This window comes from Phoxinus phoxinus (genome assembly GCF_949152265.1).
Source record: "Phoxinus phoxinus genome assembly, chromosome: 4".
Taxonomy (NCBI): domain Eukaryota; kingdom Metazoa; phylum Chordata; class Actinopteri; order Cypriniformes; family Leuciscidae; genus Phoxinus; species Phoxinus phoxinus.
The window spans coordinates 13522839-13543443 of NC_136879.1; the positions used below are offsets into that span (position 1 = coordinate 13522839).

Genomic DNA, 20605 nt, shown 5'->3' on the forward strand with positions numbered 1-20605 from the left:
AATTATTAGAAAATGGAAGAAGTTCAAGATGACGGTCAATCTCCCTCGGTCTGGGGCACCATGCAAGATCTCACCTCGTGGGGCATCAATGATCATGAGGAAGGTGAGGGATCAGCCCAGAACTACACGGCAGGACCTGGTCAATGACCTAAAGAGAGCTGGGACCACAGTCTCAAAGAAAACCATTAGTAACACACTACGCACTTAAAATCCTGCAGCGCACGCAAGGTCCCCCTGCTCAAGCCAGCGCATGTCCAGGCCTGTCTGAAGTTTGCCAATGACCATCTGGATGATCCAGAGGAGGAATGGGAGAAGGTCATGTGGTCTGATGAGACAAAAATAGAGCTTTTTGGTCTGAACTCCACTCGCTGTGTTTGGAGGAAGAAGAAGGATGAGTTCAACCCCAATGAACAACATCCCAACCATGAAGCATGGAGGTGGAAACATCATTCTTTGGGGATGCTTTTCTGCAAAGGGGACAGGACGACTGCACCGTATTGAGGGGAGGATGGATGGGGCCATGTATCGCGAGATCTTGGCCAACAACCTCCTTCCCTCAGTAAGAGCATTGAAGATGGGTCGTGGCTGGGTCTTCCAGCATGACAACGACCCGAAGCACACAGCCAAGGCAACTAAGGAGTGGCTCCCTCAATCTTTGGAGGGAGCTGACAGTCCGTAATGCCCAGCGACTGCCCCGAAACCTGAAGGATCTGGAGAAGGTCTGTATGGAGGAGTGGGCCAAAATCCCTGCTGCAGTGTGTGCAAACCTGGTCAACAACTACAGGAAACGTGATCTCTGTAATTGCAAACAAAGGTTTCTGTACCAAATATTACGTTCTGCTTTTCTGATGTATACTTATACTTGTTGGAAACAAGACAGTTGACGGCACCCATTGACTTCCATAGTAGGAAGAAAAAAAATACAATGGAAGTGAATGGCTACCATCAACTGTCTGGTTACCAACTTTCTTTAAAATATATATTCTTCTTGAGAATTGTTTCTACACCATAGTTTTCTAAGTGTACTTCAGTACTTAAAAGTAAAAAGTGAACACTTTCTTAGGTTTTTAAAATATGAATTATTTTGAAACCTGAAAAATTAGCAGAAGAGGATTTTACAGTGGTACATTTAAATGTAGTGATTTTAGATATAGATATTTTATAAAGACTTTGTCATCTAAATATCATAATTTAGAGACTTTGTTCCCTGAACAAACAAACATTGTCTCTTTCCTGGACTAACTAATAAAAACACACAAAAAAAAACACCCTCTAACCCATAAGAGACATTTAATGGATGTCAAAAAAATATAATAATATAATGGTAAATATAAATACTACAGATAACACTTGTTAAGCTTTGGCTTTAAAACTACCAGTAGATTAGATCCCATCCCATTGTTAATTATATGTCTACCCCCAAGGTTATTATAAAAAACATGAACCTTATCAGAAAGTCAGAGGGAGGTGTCAGTGCAATTTATAGCAATATTTTCAGTACTTTTGTGTTTATTAACCCAAATACAGACTGTGGAACTTTAGATGTATGAAAGATAGATTGTATGAGTTTGGGGTTGATTGCTGTATAATTTGCAGGTATAATTACATTTTCTGTAAATTATATTTGTTGAGATAAAACAACTGATAAAACAACAAATTAATATTTGTCCCTGTCTGAATTATCAGCAGCAAAAACAAGAATATTCTGCCCTGTAGCAATAATTATTTTCCTAATGTACACATAAGAAGAGTGACATGTTTATGTTTTTTATGGCATGGAACAGACATTTTGCTTTGATAAACACACATTGATGCATGTCCTCAAATAAAGCCTTGGGACAATAATAATAGACCAGTAGAAAAGACAGCAGTGTTCAACATTTAAAATGTGACAACAATTTTAAAACAACGGTAGACATGCAAACCTTGAACAAACTAGTTTACTTGAATCTCTGCAAAAACTGTGGAAGCGTTGAGGGAAAAACTTTGAGGATTAATTAGGACTATACAAGCAGCTGGAAATATTTCCTCATTTGCGCTGCCGTCTTGAACCCTTGAATGGATCAAACTCATCCTGAGAGAAGAAAAAGAGGTAAAGATCAATTTGTGAACAAATCCAACACAAAACCCAGTGCACATTAACACTACCTCATCGTCGTCATCATCGAAGTATACTCCTTTGAAAGACTGGCTCTGGCTCTGGGAACCTCTCTTACTGGAGCTTAATGAAGTCAGTCTATTGGTTAAGCAAAGAGGGAAGATATGGGTAAGACGCTTTCTTACTTTTTTAAAACAGTTAATAGTTTACAGTACGTAGCTTTTCAGTCTTAGGGTTTCTCTACTTAACTCAATCCAGGAAACCTGTGCATGCATTTGTGACCGATCACGGAAAGTAGGGACGCAAGTCGGTTCTGGGGCATTTTGAGTTATTCATAGATTCTGAAGTGTAGTCTCGATGTGTAACATGGAAATCTGATAATATTTGGAGAAGTTGTGGCCATTTGAAGGTAGGCACTCAAAAAAGCTCAAAGTGGAGAAAACGGCCTCTACAGATTGTGCAGTTCTCACCTCTCTCTGCTGCTGGGAGTGACAATTCGCAAATAGTTACTTTCCCTGGTAACGAGTTACTTTTATTATAGAGTAATTCAGTAATTCAGTTACTAACTCAGTTACTTTTTGGAACAAGTAGTGAGTAACTATAACTAATTACTTTTTTAAAGTAACGTTCCCAACACTGGTGTCATCCATACAAATCACGAAAAAAACTGTAACAAATGATTGAGCCTTGCTTCAAAGAAACAGAATGCCTGGTTGAATTCACCGTACAATAAAACGAGGTGGATCGCAAATAAAAGAGCTCTGCATCTGCTGCTCACTTGCATTCGTTTAGTTGGCAAGAACGCGTTTCGTCGATAGTTCATGTTTAGATAATGCCAGATTGTTGACAAACACATTGCTCAAACATGTTAAAATTCTACAAAACCAGTTGAAACAAGATTAAACACTTCAACTGAAAGTGTGTGTGAAACCCCTTTAAATACAATATAGGCTACATAAAACTACACATCGGACACATCGAGAGATTTATCTTAAAAATATTTTACCTTTGCCTGGTCATCAGACTCACTCTCCATATGAAAGACAGAACATTCAACACCTCCTGAACCCCCAATCCCCCACAGGCTATCTGAGTTTGAGACCGACTTACAACAAAGAGAAGTCGCAATTCACACTTAATTCTAGACATTAGCATTAGGCCAGTAAAGTGTTGATAATGAAATAATTTAATTATTTAGGCTACATGTAGGGTAGTAGGCTAATATTTCGTTCATAAAAGTTTATTACTAAACATTTAATTATTTCAATAATTGAAGAAATAAAACGCTACCTCGGTTTGGGCCAGCTTTTTCCAAGCAAACCTAAATACAAACACATGTTCATTTGTTCAAACGCATGTTCATTTGTTGTCATGAATACAATGTTCAACTCAATGTTAAATTCCACGGGGATCTTTGGATCCTTACAACCAGGGTGCATGCGATTTGTGAATTATTATTCTTTTTTTATATATAAATCTCGAACCACGTGCTTCGTGTTTTTACAATTTAATTCAGGGCGATTTAGCCTAGACTAGATTTAATTATAGCGAGATTTTCACCCTTGTCATTCATCATTGGGAAATGCTCACATAATAGTTTGAGTAGATCCTCTGCACCTCTCGGTTTCATATGGATTACCTAATCAGATAACATTTATTAAATAAGAAATTTAAAGGCTTTAGACATAGCCGATTTCTTATTGTGACTGAGCGGAAGTGGCTTTCGGTTCATTTTTGTGACGCGCAGTTCCCGGAGACAGAGATGACAGATTAACTTTTGTTGTTAGCCTAATATGAATAAAAGTTTACAGTTTTGAACGATGTAGGCTACTCTACTCTGATCTGTATGACTAAAAAACTACAGAGTAACCTATTAGGGCCTAAGTTATTTTAGCTGTCTGTTATGAGAAAAATAAATCCAAATGAACGCGCCACCGCATCTGTCGAACACTAATTCAACATGCCAGAATAAAACCCGACTTTAGAACAATAGATAGCGCCACTCGGCGTGGTGTGCCAAAATACTTAATTATAAACTTCAATATTTCATTAAAAATAATCTCAAAACGCTTTGTGACATTTTGAAAGCCGTGCATGCGGCCACTGGAACCATGAACGTAACTGAAACTGCTTCTGATTTTATGTTTTGTCATTTAAACGTGCCTGTTGCATATCTTTATTTTATATATTTTAAATGGTCTATTGGTGAAGTAATTTATAGGATTGATTACTGTGGAGGGAGGGGGGATTAAAATAATTCAGCAGAAGCAGGGATGTTTAGACCTGAAGGAAATCCCGTCACCCTGGCCAATCACACCTTGCTTAAAACCATGTTTTTACAAACTCTTTATAGGCTAGGAACCAAAAAAAAAAGAGGCTATCCTGTATAAAAAAATTTTTGTTTGTTTGTCTGCATTAATAATAGGCTATGACATGCATTAATAGGCTAATATAAAATGTACAATAGTCTATGTTTGTTTGGGATTTGAACCCATGACATCCAAATGATCGATACGTAAGTTTTACCACTCGGCCATGAATTTACTCACTGAGAAATTCCCGGTTTCTCCAGTCTTCTCCAGAGAAGCGCTCATCATTCGTATCATTCCTCAATAGAATAGTAAACAAATAAATATAGCTGCAAGCAGCGATTACGGGCCCAAGCCGGTGGCACCGCCACCCTGGTGCCTTTAGTTACACTAAAGGCACCGGGCTGGCGCTGCCACCGGCTTGGGCCCTCCATCGCTGCTTGCAGCTATATTTATATATATATATATATATATATATATATATATATATATATATATATATATATAAAAAGCCGCCACCCCCGTTGCCTTTCGGGTTCCTGTGCACGACGGGCAATAACGTAACCCCGCTTTGACTGTCGAGAAGAAGTCTGCTTTAGAGCTTGTATCAGTGTGAGTCTTTCTGCTCCCCTCCAAACACACACAGAAAAGGGGGGGCTGTCTGTGTGTGTGCCCTCCCTCCCCACACACACACACACACACACACACACACACACACACACACACACACACACACACACACACACACACACACACACACAGAATGGCAGGGGGATCTCTGTCAGAGAGAGACAAAACCACATTCAAACCAAAATATCTGACTTCCTGTTGGTAGGAGCTAATGACTGTAAATGAGAAAGTTGTCCGGATCGATAAGCACAATATACAGACCGAGTTTTGTGACTGTAGGTAAAAATAACCCCACCACTTTAGTCAAAAGTATCTTGAAAGTAACACACTTCCTGCTGCCAGTTGGTGGCGCTATAACTTTGACTCACAATAGTCACATCCATGTGATCGCCCTCTTACAACAAACACACTGCTGAAGTTTCATCAAGATCAATAAATGTATGAAGACGTTATAACACATTGTGTTTTTCTTTTCTCGCCATAACTTTGTTTCCTCGCCATGGCCAAACCGTTCGAGATATCAAAAATCCGTCCGCAATTTAGCGTCCTCAATGTCTTTACTTCATGCTGACCGAGTTTGGTGGCGATAGGATAATTTTTCTTGGAGGAGTATATAAAATTCCAGGGGCGTGCGTTTTCATACAACCCATAATAGCCGACTTCCTGTTGGGCTGGCGTAAAACTTAGAGCACGAAAGTTGTTCGGCCCGATGAGATCTATATGTGTACCGAGTTTCATACTAATTCATGCAATATTCAGTTTGATATATGGACCAAGTTTTCGGACCCCGTTAAAGGGGGCGCTGTTGAGCCCCCCTGCCACGCCCGGGTACCAGCTTCAGCCCGGCCCTGATGGCCGCAGGTTCTGACCTGTGTGCAAAGTTTCAAGAGTTTTCGAGCACGTTAAGGGCCCCAAAAGTGGCCGAGAAGTCCCACACAGCAGAGAAAGGGTTAAAATAAAGCCCCCCTCCTCTCTCACACACACAGACACTGAGAGAGACTGGCAAAATTCCCATCAAATCACATTCAAACCAAAATATCTGACTTTCTGTTGGTCGGAGCTAATGACTGTAAATTAGAAAGTTGTTCGGCTTGATAATATCAATATACACGCTGAGTTTTGTAACTGTAGGTAAAACTATAACTAAGTTATAACACACTTTATGCATCCTTTTTTAATAATAAATTCGTTTCCTCGCCACGGTCAAACCGTTTGAGATATCAAAAATCCGTCCGCAATTTAGCATCCTCCATGTCTTGACTTCATGCACACCGAGTTACGTGGTCATCGGATGAATTCTCTGGGAGAAGTGTTTCAAATGCCAGAACATGCGTTTCCATACAGCCCATAATAGCCAACTTCCTGTTGGACTGGCGTAAAACTTAGAGCACGAAAGTTGTTCGGCCCGATGAGATCTATATGTGTACCGAGTTTCATATTATTACATGCAAGCGTGTTTGATATATGGACATGTTTTTGAATCCCATTCCAGGGGGCGCTGGCGAGCCCCCCTGCCACGCCCGGGTACCAGCTTCAGTCGGGCCCTGATGGCCGCGGGTTCTGACATTTGTGCAAAGTTTCAAGAGTTTTTGAGCACGTTAAGGCCCCCAAAAGTGCCCAAAAGGTAGTAAAATAATAATAATAATAATAATTAAAGCTGCAAGCAGCGATGAAAGGGCCCTCGCACCCGTGCCACCGCCACCCGGTGGCTTTAGGAAGACAGAGCACGGTGGGCAATGTGCATTTAAGTAGGTAAAAATAGGAGTAGTATGTCAAAGTCAGTTACAAAAATGTCCTTTATCATGGGTATAATAGCATGCGTTATCACTCAGATAAGTGTTGCTAGCATGTTTTAGCATGTTTCTAGCATGTTTAGAACTCAATGGCATATTTAATATGTTGCTAGTACTGCATCACACTGTTAAACATGTCACTTCCTGTTGCCAGTAGGTGGCGCTATTGCTGTAACTGAAAAGTGTCATGTAGATGTGTTCAGGGCAGGACACTTATCAAACGTGTGAAGTTTGGGGCAGATTGGACATTGCCTACTTGAGTAACAACAACTTCCTGTTTCATTGCATTAGCATGCTTTAGCAGTTAGCTAATGTTTGCTAGCATGTTTTAGCATGTTTCTAGTATGTTGTTAGCATGGTTAGCACTTGCTGACAATTTTTTATATGTTATTAGGAGTCCAAAACGGTGTTAAACATGTCACTTCCTGTTGCCAGCAGGTGGCGCTATGACTGTAACTGAATTTGAGCATGGTCATGTGTTCAGGACAGAACGCTTATCAAACGTGTGAAGTTTGGGGCAGATTGGACATTCAATGCCTGAGTTACAGCAAATTCCTATTTAATTGCAGTAATAGCATGCTTTAACACTTAGCTAATGTTTGCTAGCATGTTTTAGCATGTTTCTAGTATGTTGTTAACTTGTTAAGCACTTGCTGGCAATTTTTTATATGTTATTAGGAGTCCAAAACAGTGTTAAACATGTCACTTCCTGTTTCCAGCAGGTGGCGCTATGACTGTAGCTGAATTTGAGCATGGTCATGTGTTCAGGACAGAACGCTTATCAAACGTGTGAAGTTTGGGGCAGATTGGACATTGTTTGCCTGAGTTACAGCAACTTCCTGTTTCATGGCGAAACATCAAAATTTGTCAGGCCGCCGAGGACACGCCCTTCGACGAAAACTCTAGATCTTCGCAATTTAACGTCGCAAAGGCCTTAAGATTACACTCACCAAATTTGAAGATGATCAGATTAAAACTGTAGGAGGAGTTCGTTAAAGTACGAGGCCTGAAAATGGCAAAAACTGCACAAAAATCAGAGAGGAAGTTCAAAATGGCTGACTTCCTGTTGTGTTTAAGGCTATGCTCCAAGAGACTTTTTTGTAGGTATTGGATCATTACATGTATGTACCGAATTTCGTACACATACGTGAAACGTAGCGGAAGGCGCACTCCGTTGAACCTTTATAGGTGGCGCTATCGAGCCATTTTGCCCCGCCCAATTGTGAAACGCATATCAGATGTCAATTTTCGCCAGTTCTGACGCGTGTGCAAATTTTTGTGAGTTTTCGTGCATGTTTAGGCCCTCAAAAATGCGATTAAATGCGGAGAAGAAGAAGAAGAATAATAATAATAATAATAATAATAAACAGAGCAATTCCAAGAGGGTCCTCACACCATCGGTGCTCGGGCCCTAATAATAATAATAAAGAAGAAGAAGAATAAATATAGCTGCAAGCAGCGATTACGGGCCCAAGCCGGTGGCACCGCCACCCTGGTGCCTTTAGTTACACTAAAGGCACCGGGCTGGCGCTGCCACCGGCTTGGGCCCTCCATCGCTGCTTGCAGCTATATTTATTTATATATATATATATATATATATATATATATATATATATATATATATATATATATATATATATATATAAAAAGCCGCCACCCCATTGCCTTTCGGGTTCCTGTGCACGACGGGCAATAACGTAACCCCGCTTTGACTGTCGAGAAGAAGTCTGCTTTAGAGCTTGTATCAGTGTGAGTCTTTCTGCTCCCCTCCAAACACACACACACACACACACACACACACACACACAGAATGGCAGGGGGAACTCTGTCGGAGAGAGACAAAACCACATTCAAACCAAAATATCTGACTTCCTGTTGGTCGGAGCTAATGACTGTAAATGAGAAAGTTGTCCGGCTCGATGTGCACAAAATACATACCGAGTTTTGTGACTGTAGGTAAAAATAACCCCCCCACTTTAGTCAAAAGCATCTTGAAAGTAACACACTTCCTGCTGCCAGTTGGTGGCGCTATAACTTTGACTCACATTAGTTACATCCATGTGATCGGCCTCTTACAAAAAACGCACTACTGAAGTTTCATCAAGATCAGTTAATGTATGAAGACGTTATAACACATCGTGTTTCTCTTTTCTCGCCATAAATTTGTTTCCTCGCCACGGCCAAACCGTTCGAGATATCAAAAATCCGTCCGCAATTTAGCATCCTCCATGTCTTGACTTCATGTTGACTGAGTTTGGTGGCGATCGAAATAATTTTTTAGGATGAGTATATAAAATTCCAGGGGGATTCATTTTTTAAACAACCCATAATAGCCAACTTCCTGTTGGACTGGCGTAAAACTTAGAGCACGAAAGTTGTTCGGCTCGATTAAATCTATGTGTGTACCGAGTTTCATATTATTACATGCAAACGTGTTTGATATATGGACCAAGTTTTCGGACCACGTTCAAGGGGGCGCTGTTGAGCTCCCCTGCCACGCCCGGGTATCAGCTTCAGGCCGGCCCTGATGGCCGCGGGTTCTGACCTGTGTGCAAAGTTTCAAGAGTTTTCGAGCACGTTAAGGGCCACAAAAGTGCCCGAGAAGTCCCACACAGCAGAGAAAGGGTTAAAATAAAGCCCCCCTCCTCTCTCACACACACAGACACTGAGAGAGACTGGCAAAATTCCCATCAAATCACATTCAAACCAAAATATCTGACTTCCTGTTGGTCGGAGCTAATGACTGTCAATTAGAAAGTTGTCCGGCTCGTGGAGATAAATATAGATACCGATTTTTGTTACTGTAGGTAAAACTAATACCCCATTTTTGACTAAAGGTGGCGCTACTGAGCCCCTTACCACGCCCGTTTCTGAAACTTTGCACAAGTGTACTAGGCAATAAATGTAAAGTGTCTGTCGAGTTTCATGCAATTTCAAGTATGCTAAGAGTCTCAAAAACTTTAAAAAAGAATATTAAAGTTTGATGCGTTGCCATGGCAACAGTATTTAAGATATCAATAATCCTTTCACAGGTCTACATCTGCCGTGTGTTTACATTATACAGATGAAGTTTTAAGCAAATCGGGTAAAAATAAGAGGGTGATTTCAAAGCATTTTGAAAGTGACACACTTCCTGCTGCCAGTTGGTGGCGCTATAACTTTGACTCACAATAGTCACATCCATGTGATCGGCCTCTTACAGCGAACACACTGCTGAAGTTTCATCAAGATCAGTTAATGTATGAGGATGTTATAACACACTTCCTGTTTCCAATATTCGCCATAAATTCGTTTCCTCGCCACGGCCAAACCGTTCGAGATATCAAAAATCCCCTCGCAATTTATCATCCTCCATGTCTTGACTTCATGCACACCGAGTTTCGTGGTCATCCGATGAATTCTCCAGGACAAGTGTTTCAAATGCCAGAACATGCGTTTCCATACAGCCCATAATAACCGACTTCCTGTTGGACTGGCGTAAAACTTAGAGCACGAAAGTTGTTCGGCCCGATGAGATCTATACGTGTACCGAGTTTCATATTATTACATGCAAGCGTGTTTGAGATATGGACATGTTTTTGAATCCCATTCCAGGGGGCGCTGCCGAGCCCCCCTGCCACGCCCGGGTCCCAGCTTCAGTCGGGCCCTAATGGCCGCGGGTTCTGACATTTGTGCAAAGTTTCAAGAGTTTTTGAGCACGTTAAGGCCCCCAAAAGTGCCCAAAAGGTAGTAATATAATAATAATAAAGAAGAAGAAGAATAAAATATAGCTGCAAGCAGCGATTACGGGCCCAAGCCGGTGGCACCGCCACCCTGGTGCCTTTAGTTACACTAAAGGCACCGGGCTGGCGCTGCCCCCGGCTTGGGCCCTCCATCGCTGCTTGCAGCTATATTTATTTATATATATATATATATATATATATATATATATATAAATATATATATATATATATATATAAATATATATATATATATATATATATATATATATATATATATATAAGCCGCCACCCCGTTGCCTTTCGGGTTCCTGTGCACGACGGGCAATAACGTAACCCGCTTTGACTGTCGAGAGGGCAATATAGCCCTATGTATCACTCGATTTTATTAAACCAAATGTTTCTGTGTGAAATGTTTCACACACAGAATGGCTGGGGGAACTCTGTCAGACAGAGGCAGAGAGAGACAAAACCACATTCAAACCAAAATATCTGACTCCCTGTTGGTCGGAGCTAATGACTGTAAATCAGAAAGTTGTCCGGCTCGATGTGCACAATATACATACCAAGATTTGTGACTGTAGGTAAAACTAACCCCCCCACTTTTGTCAAAAGTAACACACTTCCTGCTGCCAGTTGGTGGCGCTATAACTTTGACTCACATTAGTTACATCCATGTGATCGCTCTCTTACAACAAACACGCTACTGAAGTTTCATCAAGATCAATTAATGTATGAAGACGTTATAACACATCGTGTTTCTCTTTTCTCGCCATAATTTCGTTTCCTCGCCACGGCCAAACTGTTCGAGATATCAAAAATCCATCAGCAATTTAGTATCCTCAATGTCTTGACGTCATGCTGACCGAGTTTGGTTGCGATTGGATGAATTTTCTAGAAAGAGTGTTTCAAATTCCAGGGGCATGCGTTTTCATACCACCCACAATAGCCGACTTCCTGTTGGGCTGGCGTAAAACTTAGAGCACGAAAGTTGTTCGGCCCGATGAGATCTAAATGTGTACCGAGTTTCATATTATTACATGCAAGCGTGTTTGATATACGGACAAGTGTTTGAATCCCATTCCAGGGGGCGCTGTCGAGCCCCCCTGCCACGCCCGGGTACCAGCTTCAGCCGCGGGTTCTGACCTGTGTGCAAAATTTCAAGAGTTTTCGAGCACGTTAAGGGCCCCAAAAGTGCCCGAGATTTTGCACACAGCAGAGAAAGGGTTAAACTAAACTAGCCCCCCTCCTCACACACACACACATACACAGATCCCCCCTCCCCTCCCCACCCCACACAGACAGACACACACACACAGAATGCCAGAGAGACAGAGAGAGACACAATTCACATTCAAACCACAATATCTGACTTTCTGTTGGTCGGAGCTAATGACTGTAAATGAGAAAGTTGTTCGGCTTGATAAGATCAAAACACACGCTGAGTTTTGTAACTGTAGGTAAAACTATAACTAAGTTATAACACACTTTATGCATCCTTTTTTAATCATAAATTCGTTTCCTCGCCACGGCCAAACCGTTCGAGATATCAAAAATCCGTCCGCAATTTAGCATCCTCCATGTCTTGACTTCATGCACACCGAGTTTCGTGGTCATCGGATGAATTCTCTGGGAGAAGTGTTTCAAATGCCAGAACATGCGTTTCCATACAGCCCATAATAGCCGACTTCCTGTTGGACTGGCGTAAAACTTAGAGCACGAAAGTTGTTCGGCCCGATGAGATCTATATGTGTACCGAGTTTCATATTATTACATGCAAGCGTGTTTGATATATGGACATGTTTTTGAATCCCATTCCAGGGGGCGCTGCCGAGCCCCCCTGCCACGCCCGGGTCCCAGCTTCAGTCCGGCTCTAATGGCCGCGGGTTCTGACATTTGTGCAAAGTTTCAAGAGTTTTTGAGCACGTTAAGGCCCCCAAAAGTGCCCAAAAGGTAGTAAAATAATAATAATAATAATAAAGAAGAAGAATAATAAATAATAATCCTAAGAAAAACAATAGGGCCTTCGCCTTTTCAAGGCTTGGGCCCTAATAATAATCTGAAGGAAAACAATAGGGCCTTCGCCTTTTCAAGGCTTGGGCCCTAATAATCCTTAGAAAAACAATAGGGCCTTCGCCTTTTCAAGGCTTGGGCCCTAATAAGCTTCATTGCACCCAATTTATTAGGTCCCAAGCCCTGAAAGGGAGCAGAGCCCTATTGTTCTTCTAAGGATTTTTTGTTATTAGGGCCCAAGCCGTGAAAGGGCGCAGAGCCCTATTGTTCTTCTAAGGGTTTTTAGGGCCCAAGCCCTGAAAGGGCGCAGAGCCCTATTGTTCTTCTAAGGGTTTTTTGTTATTCTTCTTCTTCTTTATAATAATTTTTTTTCAAGGTTTTTGCCACTTTCGGGGGCCTTAACGTGCTCAAAAACTCTTGAAACTTTGCACACGGGTCAGAACCCGCGGCCATTAGAGCCGAACTGAAGCTGGTACCCGGGCGTGGCAGGGGGGCTCGACAGCGCCCCCTGGAACGGGGTCCGAAAACTTGGTCCATAAATCAAACACGCTTGCATGAAATAATATGAAACTCGGTACACTTATAGATCTCATCGGTTCATATATCCTTCATGCTCTGACTTTTTACCCCAGCCCAACAGGAAGTCGGCTATTTGGCGTAGTTTAAAAAACACATGCAATGGAATTTAAAATACTCCTCCTAGACGATTCAACCAATCACCACGAAACTCGGTGTGCATGAAGTCAAGACATTGAGGATGAAAATTTGCGAGGGGATTTTTGATATCTCGAACGGTTTGGCCGTGGCGAGGAAACGAATTTATGGCGAATATTGGAAACAGGAAGTGTGTTATAACTTCTGCATACATTAACTGATCTTGATGAAACTTCAGCAGTGTGTTCGCTGTAAGAGGCCGATCACATGGATGTGACTATTGTGAGTCAAAGTTATAGCGCCACCAACTGGCATCAGGAAGTGTGTCACTTTCAAAATGCTTTGAAATCACCCTCTTATTTTTACCCGATTTGCTTCAAACTTCATCTGTATAATGTAAACACACGACAGATGTAGACCTGTGAAAGGATTATTGATATCTTTAATACTGTCGCCATGGCAACGCTTTAAACTTTTATATTCTTTTTGGATGCATTTGAGGCTCTTAACATGCTTCAAATTGCATGAAACTCAACATGCATATCACATTTATTGTCTAATAGACATGTGCGAAGTTTCAGAAACGGGCGTGGTAAGGGGCTCAGTAGCGCCACCTTTAGTCTAAAATGGGGTATTAGTTTTACCTACAGTAACCAAACTCGGTACGTATATTCTTCTCTTCGATCCGGACAACTTTCTAATTTACAGTCATTAGCTCCGACCAACAGGAAGTCAGATATTTTGGTTTGAATGTGTACTGTTTGGAGCATTTTCCCTCTGCCCCTCTGTGTGTGTGTGTGTGAGGAGGGGGCTAGTTTAGTTTAACCATTTCTCTGCTGTGTGCAAAATCTCTGGCACTTTTGAGGGCCTTAACGTGCTCGAAAACTCTTGAAATTTTGCACACAGGTCAGAACCCTGTGTTCTGACCTGTGTGCAATTAGGGCCGGGCTGAAGCTGGTACCCGGGCGTGGCAGGGGGGCTCGACAGCGCCCCCTGGAATGGGATTCGAACACTTGTCCGTATATCAAACACGCTTGCATGAATTAATATGAAACTCGGTACACATATAGATTTAATGGGGCCGAACAACTTTCCCTGGGTCAAGTTTTACGCCAGCCCAACAGGAAGTCGGCTATTACGGGTTGATTGGAGAACGCTTGCTCTCGCATTTGAAACACTTCTCCTAGAGAATTCATCCGATGACCACGAAACTCGGTCAGCATGAAGTCAAGACATGGAAGATGATAAATTGCCAGGGGATTTTTGATATCTCGAACGGTTTGGCCGTGGCGAGGAAACAAATTTATGATTAAAAAAGGATGCATAAAGTGTGTTATAACTTAGTTATAGTTTTACCTACAGTAACCAAACTCGGTACGTATATTCTTCTCTTCGATCCGGACAACTTTCTAATTTACAGTCATTAGCTCCGACCAACAGGAAGTCAGATATTGTGGTTTGAATGTGTATTTTCTCTCTCTCTGTCTCTCTGCCATTCTGTGTGTGTGTGTGTCTGTCTGTGTGGGGAGGGGAGGGGGGATGTGTGTGTGTGTGTGTGTGATTTTGGTTGGGTGACAGTTGTAGGTTACAGTTTGACAAGAGTTTATAGTTTAACAAAAGCACAATGTTGTGTTTCATTGCGAGTGTACACAAATATAAGGAAACACTTTGCATTTTGAATGATGTTCTGTATGAACAAAATGACGGAGTATGTTTTTATGTCTCCATTGTTCGATCGAGCCTCACACACACACACACACACACACACAGTTTTTCATTTCTATCCTTGTGGGGACATTCCATAGGCGTAATGGTTTTTATACTGTACAAACTGTATATTCTATCCCCTTACACTGCCCCTATCCCTAAACCTACCCATCACAGGAGACATTCTGCATTTTTACATTTTCAAAAATATATAATTTAGTATGTTTATTAACCCATTCCCCTCATGGGGACCGCTGGCTGGTCCCCACAATGGAGGTGAATCTCAGGTTTTACTATCCTTGTGGGGACATTCGGTTCCCACAATGCATAATAAACCAAGCCACACACACACACACAGCATTCCAGCATTGCAATCTTGACATCGCAGAATGTTCATTATAGCCTTAATAAAATATAATAATAAAATAGACAACCTTACATATAAAAATTACACTGCTCTGTTTAAATAGTCATTTGTACAGTTTGTGCCGTTCATAGTAAGCACCGCTCCACTGTGATGTTTCCAAGCACATTTTTGCGCATTTGAAGAGGATAATTTTTCTATATTGGAACGTGAGTGTACAAAGTGTACAAAGTACAAAGCCTATAAAAAGAATAGTTTAGCATCCAAAAATGTTAATAATATATATATTATTATTATATATATATAATAATATATATGTTAAAAATAGGGGGGAAAAAGAATTTACATAATATATACAGATGGTACTCAACCAGAATGAGACTTTTACCGCCGCCGTTCCCGCGGCGGTAAAATTGCGGGGGTGTATTTGCTGCCTTTGACCGCTAAGAGGCGCTACAATCGCAGACTTTGAAAAGTGTCAGTTTATTCTCTCTATTGCGTAATCTGCCGCCGCGCCGCGGCTCTTTGAGAGTGTTTGAAATGTGGTAAAACAGATCAATTCAAGTTAAACATTTAGTTAAATGAATTCATATCATCACAAGACTGAAATTAAATGGAGGCCTAATACATTGAATAAATAATGAAAACATTTCAACACAAAACATTGCAATAGAAAAATATTAGGCTACATCAATCAGGCTTTGCAAGAGCAACATCTTATCAGCGGACCAACGGTAGCGCAGTGGACAACGCAACAGCACGAGCTTCACGGAGCTTCAAGCGATGCGAGATCGAATCTAGCTTTGGCTGACAGCGTTAAATGTTTTACCATTCTTGATGCTTAGATAGGTAACTGTTTATTGAAGTCAAGCGTTTTGTTTAATTATCAATGGCACATTACAACATACATTTGCTAGATTCCAGTAGAGCCGCTGCACAGACGACAAAACTGATGAAGGAAGATTATCAACCGATCGCGTCAGAAAATGACGAAGCTATCTTTAATCTGCTAAAATATTGTTTTGTGAATCATCCACGAAATTGAGATGACTGACAATTGATACCCGCCATAGCAAAGGAAGAAATTTTTAAAAACAGATCCTGGACATTTCAAGGTTTAAATAAAGTGTCGGGGGCAGTTTATTTATTTAAAACAGGGTTGCATCGAGTTAGAGTTTATTAAGTAAGAAACAGAATCTTATTCTTGCGACATTTTAAATCTGTATTGCCAAATAAATTGCAGCTAAATAAACAATTAAAACAGTAAGCTAGTCTACAAAACGAAAATAGTTCAAAGCAACATAAATTAAGATTTTCTTTGCTTCTCTCTCGCGCTGGAACTCTTTTATTTTAGTTGATTTAGTCTCCCTGCACTGCGCGCGCCGGGGTCTCTCTCTACATTAAACAAGATTTCAGATTTCAAGATTACAATATTTATAATTTAAGGGCCTACATTTGGACACATCGAGAGATTTATCTTTAAAAGTATTTTGCCTTTGCCTGGTCATCAGACTCACTCTGCATATGAAAGCGATCTGAGTCTGAGACCGACTTAAAGGGCACCTATTATGGAATTTTGAAATGTACCTTTCATGTAGTGTGTAACATAGATCTAAGTGAACAAAAACATCCTGCAAAGTTTGAAATATGAAAGTGCACCGTATATAAAGTTATTGTCTTTCAAAAGTGAGAGTCGACTCTGAGTCATTTTTATGAATCGTTAGAAGACCGAAGCTTTTTCTCTGACTAGATGACGTCAACTTGTCAAGTTATTTGAATACGATACGCCCACTTATTGCGCTCCAAGGCCAGTGGAAAATATCATGGCGATGAGACGCTGTGTTCTGAAGTGCGGCTCAAAAGCAAACTTTTTTCATCTGCCCAAGGAGGAGCATTTGAAGACTAAGTGGCTACAATTCACTATAGCCTATACCACAGAAGTATAGTCCGAGCCTTGTGCTTTGTTCGCGTCATTTTGAAGACGATTGCTTTTTAAATGCAATCAAACTTGGATTCGCGAGCTGGCTGATATTGAAGGAAGGTTCAGTTCCAAGTGTATTTGCATCAGCTTCCTCCTCCGTATCACAACCTGTAAGTGTTATTAATAATTTTTGCTTTTATATTTTATGTAGCATGCTTAATAATTATTTTGTTTGTTGTGTAAGCACCGGCTTCTAGGTCTTCAATGACAATTGAGATATGTGAAGTGTTTGTCGTTGTTTTCGGAGTTGTCTAAAGAATAGAGTAATAACTGTAACGTAACTGCATTTTTTTTTTTTGTAAAAACGTTATGTTTATGCATCGGGCTAACGCAAACAAAGACTGATTGTGCTTTTACAATATGAACTCTGGGCTATGCTCGCTAACATTAAATTATTTATCTTATTTTTCGTTTTTTACTACAAACTATAAAGCAGTGGACTATAATCATTATTATAATACAATTTAATTGATAAAAGCATCATTGTACTCCGTGTTAAACAAGTATTATCTCTGTAAACACTGCTGGGTCATCTGACCAATCAACGCAGATTAGCATCGCGCAAAGGAGGGGTTTGAAAAACGAGTCGTTAAACGAATCATTTGGGAGTCGGTGAGCAAATCAGGTAAAAATAAATGCATATTATACGAAAACAAAAGTGTTTTTTGTCATTGCATGCATGTAAAACTGTTGTTGGGGACTCCCTAAACAACATTAGGAACATTTTAAATGTCATAATAGGTGCCCTTTAAAACAAAGAGAAGTCGGAATTCACACTAGACATTAGCATTAGGCTATAGTAAAGTGTTGATAATGAAATAATTAAATTATTTAGGCTATGTAGGCTAATGTTTCTGTCATAAAAGTTTATTAATAAACATTTAATTTCAATAATTGAATAAATAAAACACTACCTCGGTTTGGGCCAGCTTTTTCCAAGCAAACCTAAATACAAACGCATGTTCATTTGTTGTCATGAATACAATGTTCAATGTTAAATTCCACGGGGATCTTTGGATCCTTACAACCAGGGTGCGCGATTTGTGAATTAGCTATTATTATTTTTTTTATATATAAATCTCGAACCACAGTGCTTGCTGCTGTAAACTAAATAACATTTATATAATAATTATGAACTTAAATGAAACAATATCGCAACATTTCGACAAATAAATTATCTGATCTATTTTTACAATTTAATTCAGGGTGATTTAGCCTAGACTACATTTAATTATAGCGAGATTTCCACCCTTGTCCGTTAATCATTGGGAAGCGCTCACAGCTAGTTTGAGTAGATCTTCTGCACCTCTCGGTTTCATACGGATTACCTAATCAGATAACATTTATTAAATATTTAGACATTTAAAGGCTTTAGACATAGCCGATTTCTTATCGTGACTGAGCGGAGGAAAGTGGCTTTCGGTTCATTTTTGTGACGCGCAGTTCCTGGAGACAGAGACGACAGATAAACTTTTGAATAAAAGTTTGAATATGAATAAAAGTTTACAGTTTTGAACGATGTAGGCTACTCTACTCTGATCTGTATGACTAAAAAACTACGGAGTAGCCTAAAGGGCCTAAGTTATTATAGCTGTCTGTTATGAGAAAAATAAATCCAAATGAACGCGCAGCCGCGTCTGCCGAACATTAATTCAACATGCCAGAATAAAACCCGACTTTAGAACAATGGATAGCGCCACTCGGCGTGGTGTGCCAAAATACTTAATTATAAACTTCAATATTTCATTCAAAATAATCTCAAAACGCTTTGTGACATTTTGAAAGCCGTGCATGCATTAAGGCCACTGGAACCATGAACGTAACTGAAACTGGTTCTGATTTTATTGTTTGTCGTTTAAACGTGCCTGTTGCATATCTTTACATTATATATTTTAAATGGTCTATTGGTGAAGTAATTTATAGCATTGGTTACTGTGGAGGGAGGGGGGATTAAAATAATTCAGCAGAAGCAGGGATGTTTAGACTAGAAGGAAATCCCCGTCCCCCCTGGCAAATCGCACCTTGCTTAAAACCATGTTTTACAAACTCTTTATAAAAACCAAAAAAAAAAGGCAATCCTGTATAAAAAAAATGTTTTGTTTGTTTGATTGTCTGCATTAATAACAGGCTATGACATGCATTAATAGTCTAAAATGTACAATAGTCTATGTTTGTTCGGGATTCGAACCCGTGTCATCCAAATGACCGATACGTAAGTTCTACCACTCGGCCATGAATGTACTCATTTAGAAAAGCCCGGTTTATCCAATCTGTTCCAGAGAAGCGCTCATTCGTCTTATTCCTCAATAGAGTAGTAAACAAATAATCAGCTTCTTTGCACCTAATTTATTTTTGTTCGTTATTTTTGTTATTATTATTATTTTATCACGCTGCTGCTGCTCCCAACGGGCAATAGGCTTATGTCGCCCACCGATGTCTAGGCTACAATATGAAATAAAGGCTATATTGTTCTCGTCTCTATTTTTAAATTATGATTCTATTTTTCTGTCCTAAACAATGTTCTATAGTAGCCTATTTCATCTGTTAATTGACATTAACCCCGCTTACATTTCAAAATACGGCAATAGCTGCTGTTTTGCACAATGTCCCTCTGCGCCACCTGGCGGTCATTTCGCGAATGACTTTGAAATGCGACTGGATTATTTTTACCGCGGTAGTTTTGCCGCGGTGCCTGTCGCGGCGGTAATAGGCATTCTGGTTGAGTACCATCTGTATATATTTTTTTTTATTTTTTTTATTTTTATTTATATATATATATATATATATAATTAAAGCTGCAAGCAGCGATGGAGGGCCCAAGCCGGTGGCACCGCCACCCGGTGCCTTTAGTGGAACTAAAGGCACCAGGGTGGCGGTGCCACCGGCTTGGGCCCGCAATCGCTGCTTGCAGCTTTAATTATATATATATATTTATTCTTCTTCTTCTTTATTATTATTATTATATTACTACCTTTTGGGCACTTTTGGGGGCCTTAACGTGCTCAAAAACTCTTGAAACTTTGCACAAATGTCAGAACCCGCGGCCATTAGGGCCCGACTGAAGCTGGGACCCGGGCGTGGCAGGGGGGCTCGCCAGCGCCCCCAGGAAATGGGATTCAAAAACATGTCCATATCTCAAACACGCTTGCATGTAATAATATGAAACTCGGTACACATATAGATCTCATCGGGCCGAACAACTTTCGTGCTCTAAGTTTTACGCCAGTCCAACAGGAAGTCGGTTATTATGGGCTGTATGGAAACGCATGTTCTGGCATTTAAAACACTTGTCCTAGAGAATTCATCGGATGACCACGAAACTCGGTGTGCATGAAGT

The 20605-nt window shown here is 40.4% G+C and overlaps 1 protein-coding gene across 1 annotated transcript in view; it reads right to left on the reverse strand.

The window, feature by feature from the left end:
• Positions 1 to 1061: 1061 nt before the first annotated feature.
• Positions 1062 to 20605, reverse strand: part of mre11a (MRE11 homolog A, double strand break repair nuclease) — a 78070-nt gene continuing 58526 nt past the window's right edge. The window contains exons 19-20 of the mRNA XM_079609002.1: positions 2149 to 2236; positions 1062 to 2074 (exon numbers count right to left, since the gene is read on the reverse strand). Coding sequence (XP_079465128.1) covers positions 2030 to 2074; positions 2149 to 2236 — 133 coding nt within the window. The 3' untranslated portion in view covers positions 1062 to 2029. The remainder of the gene's footprint in view (positions 2075 to 2148; positions 2237 to 20605) is intronic.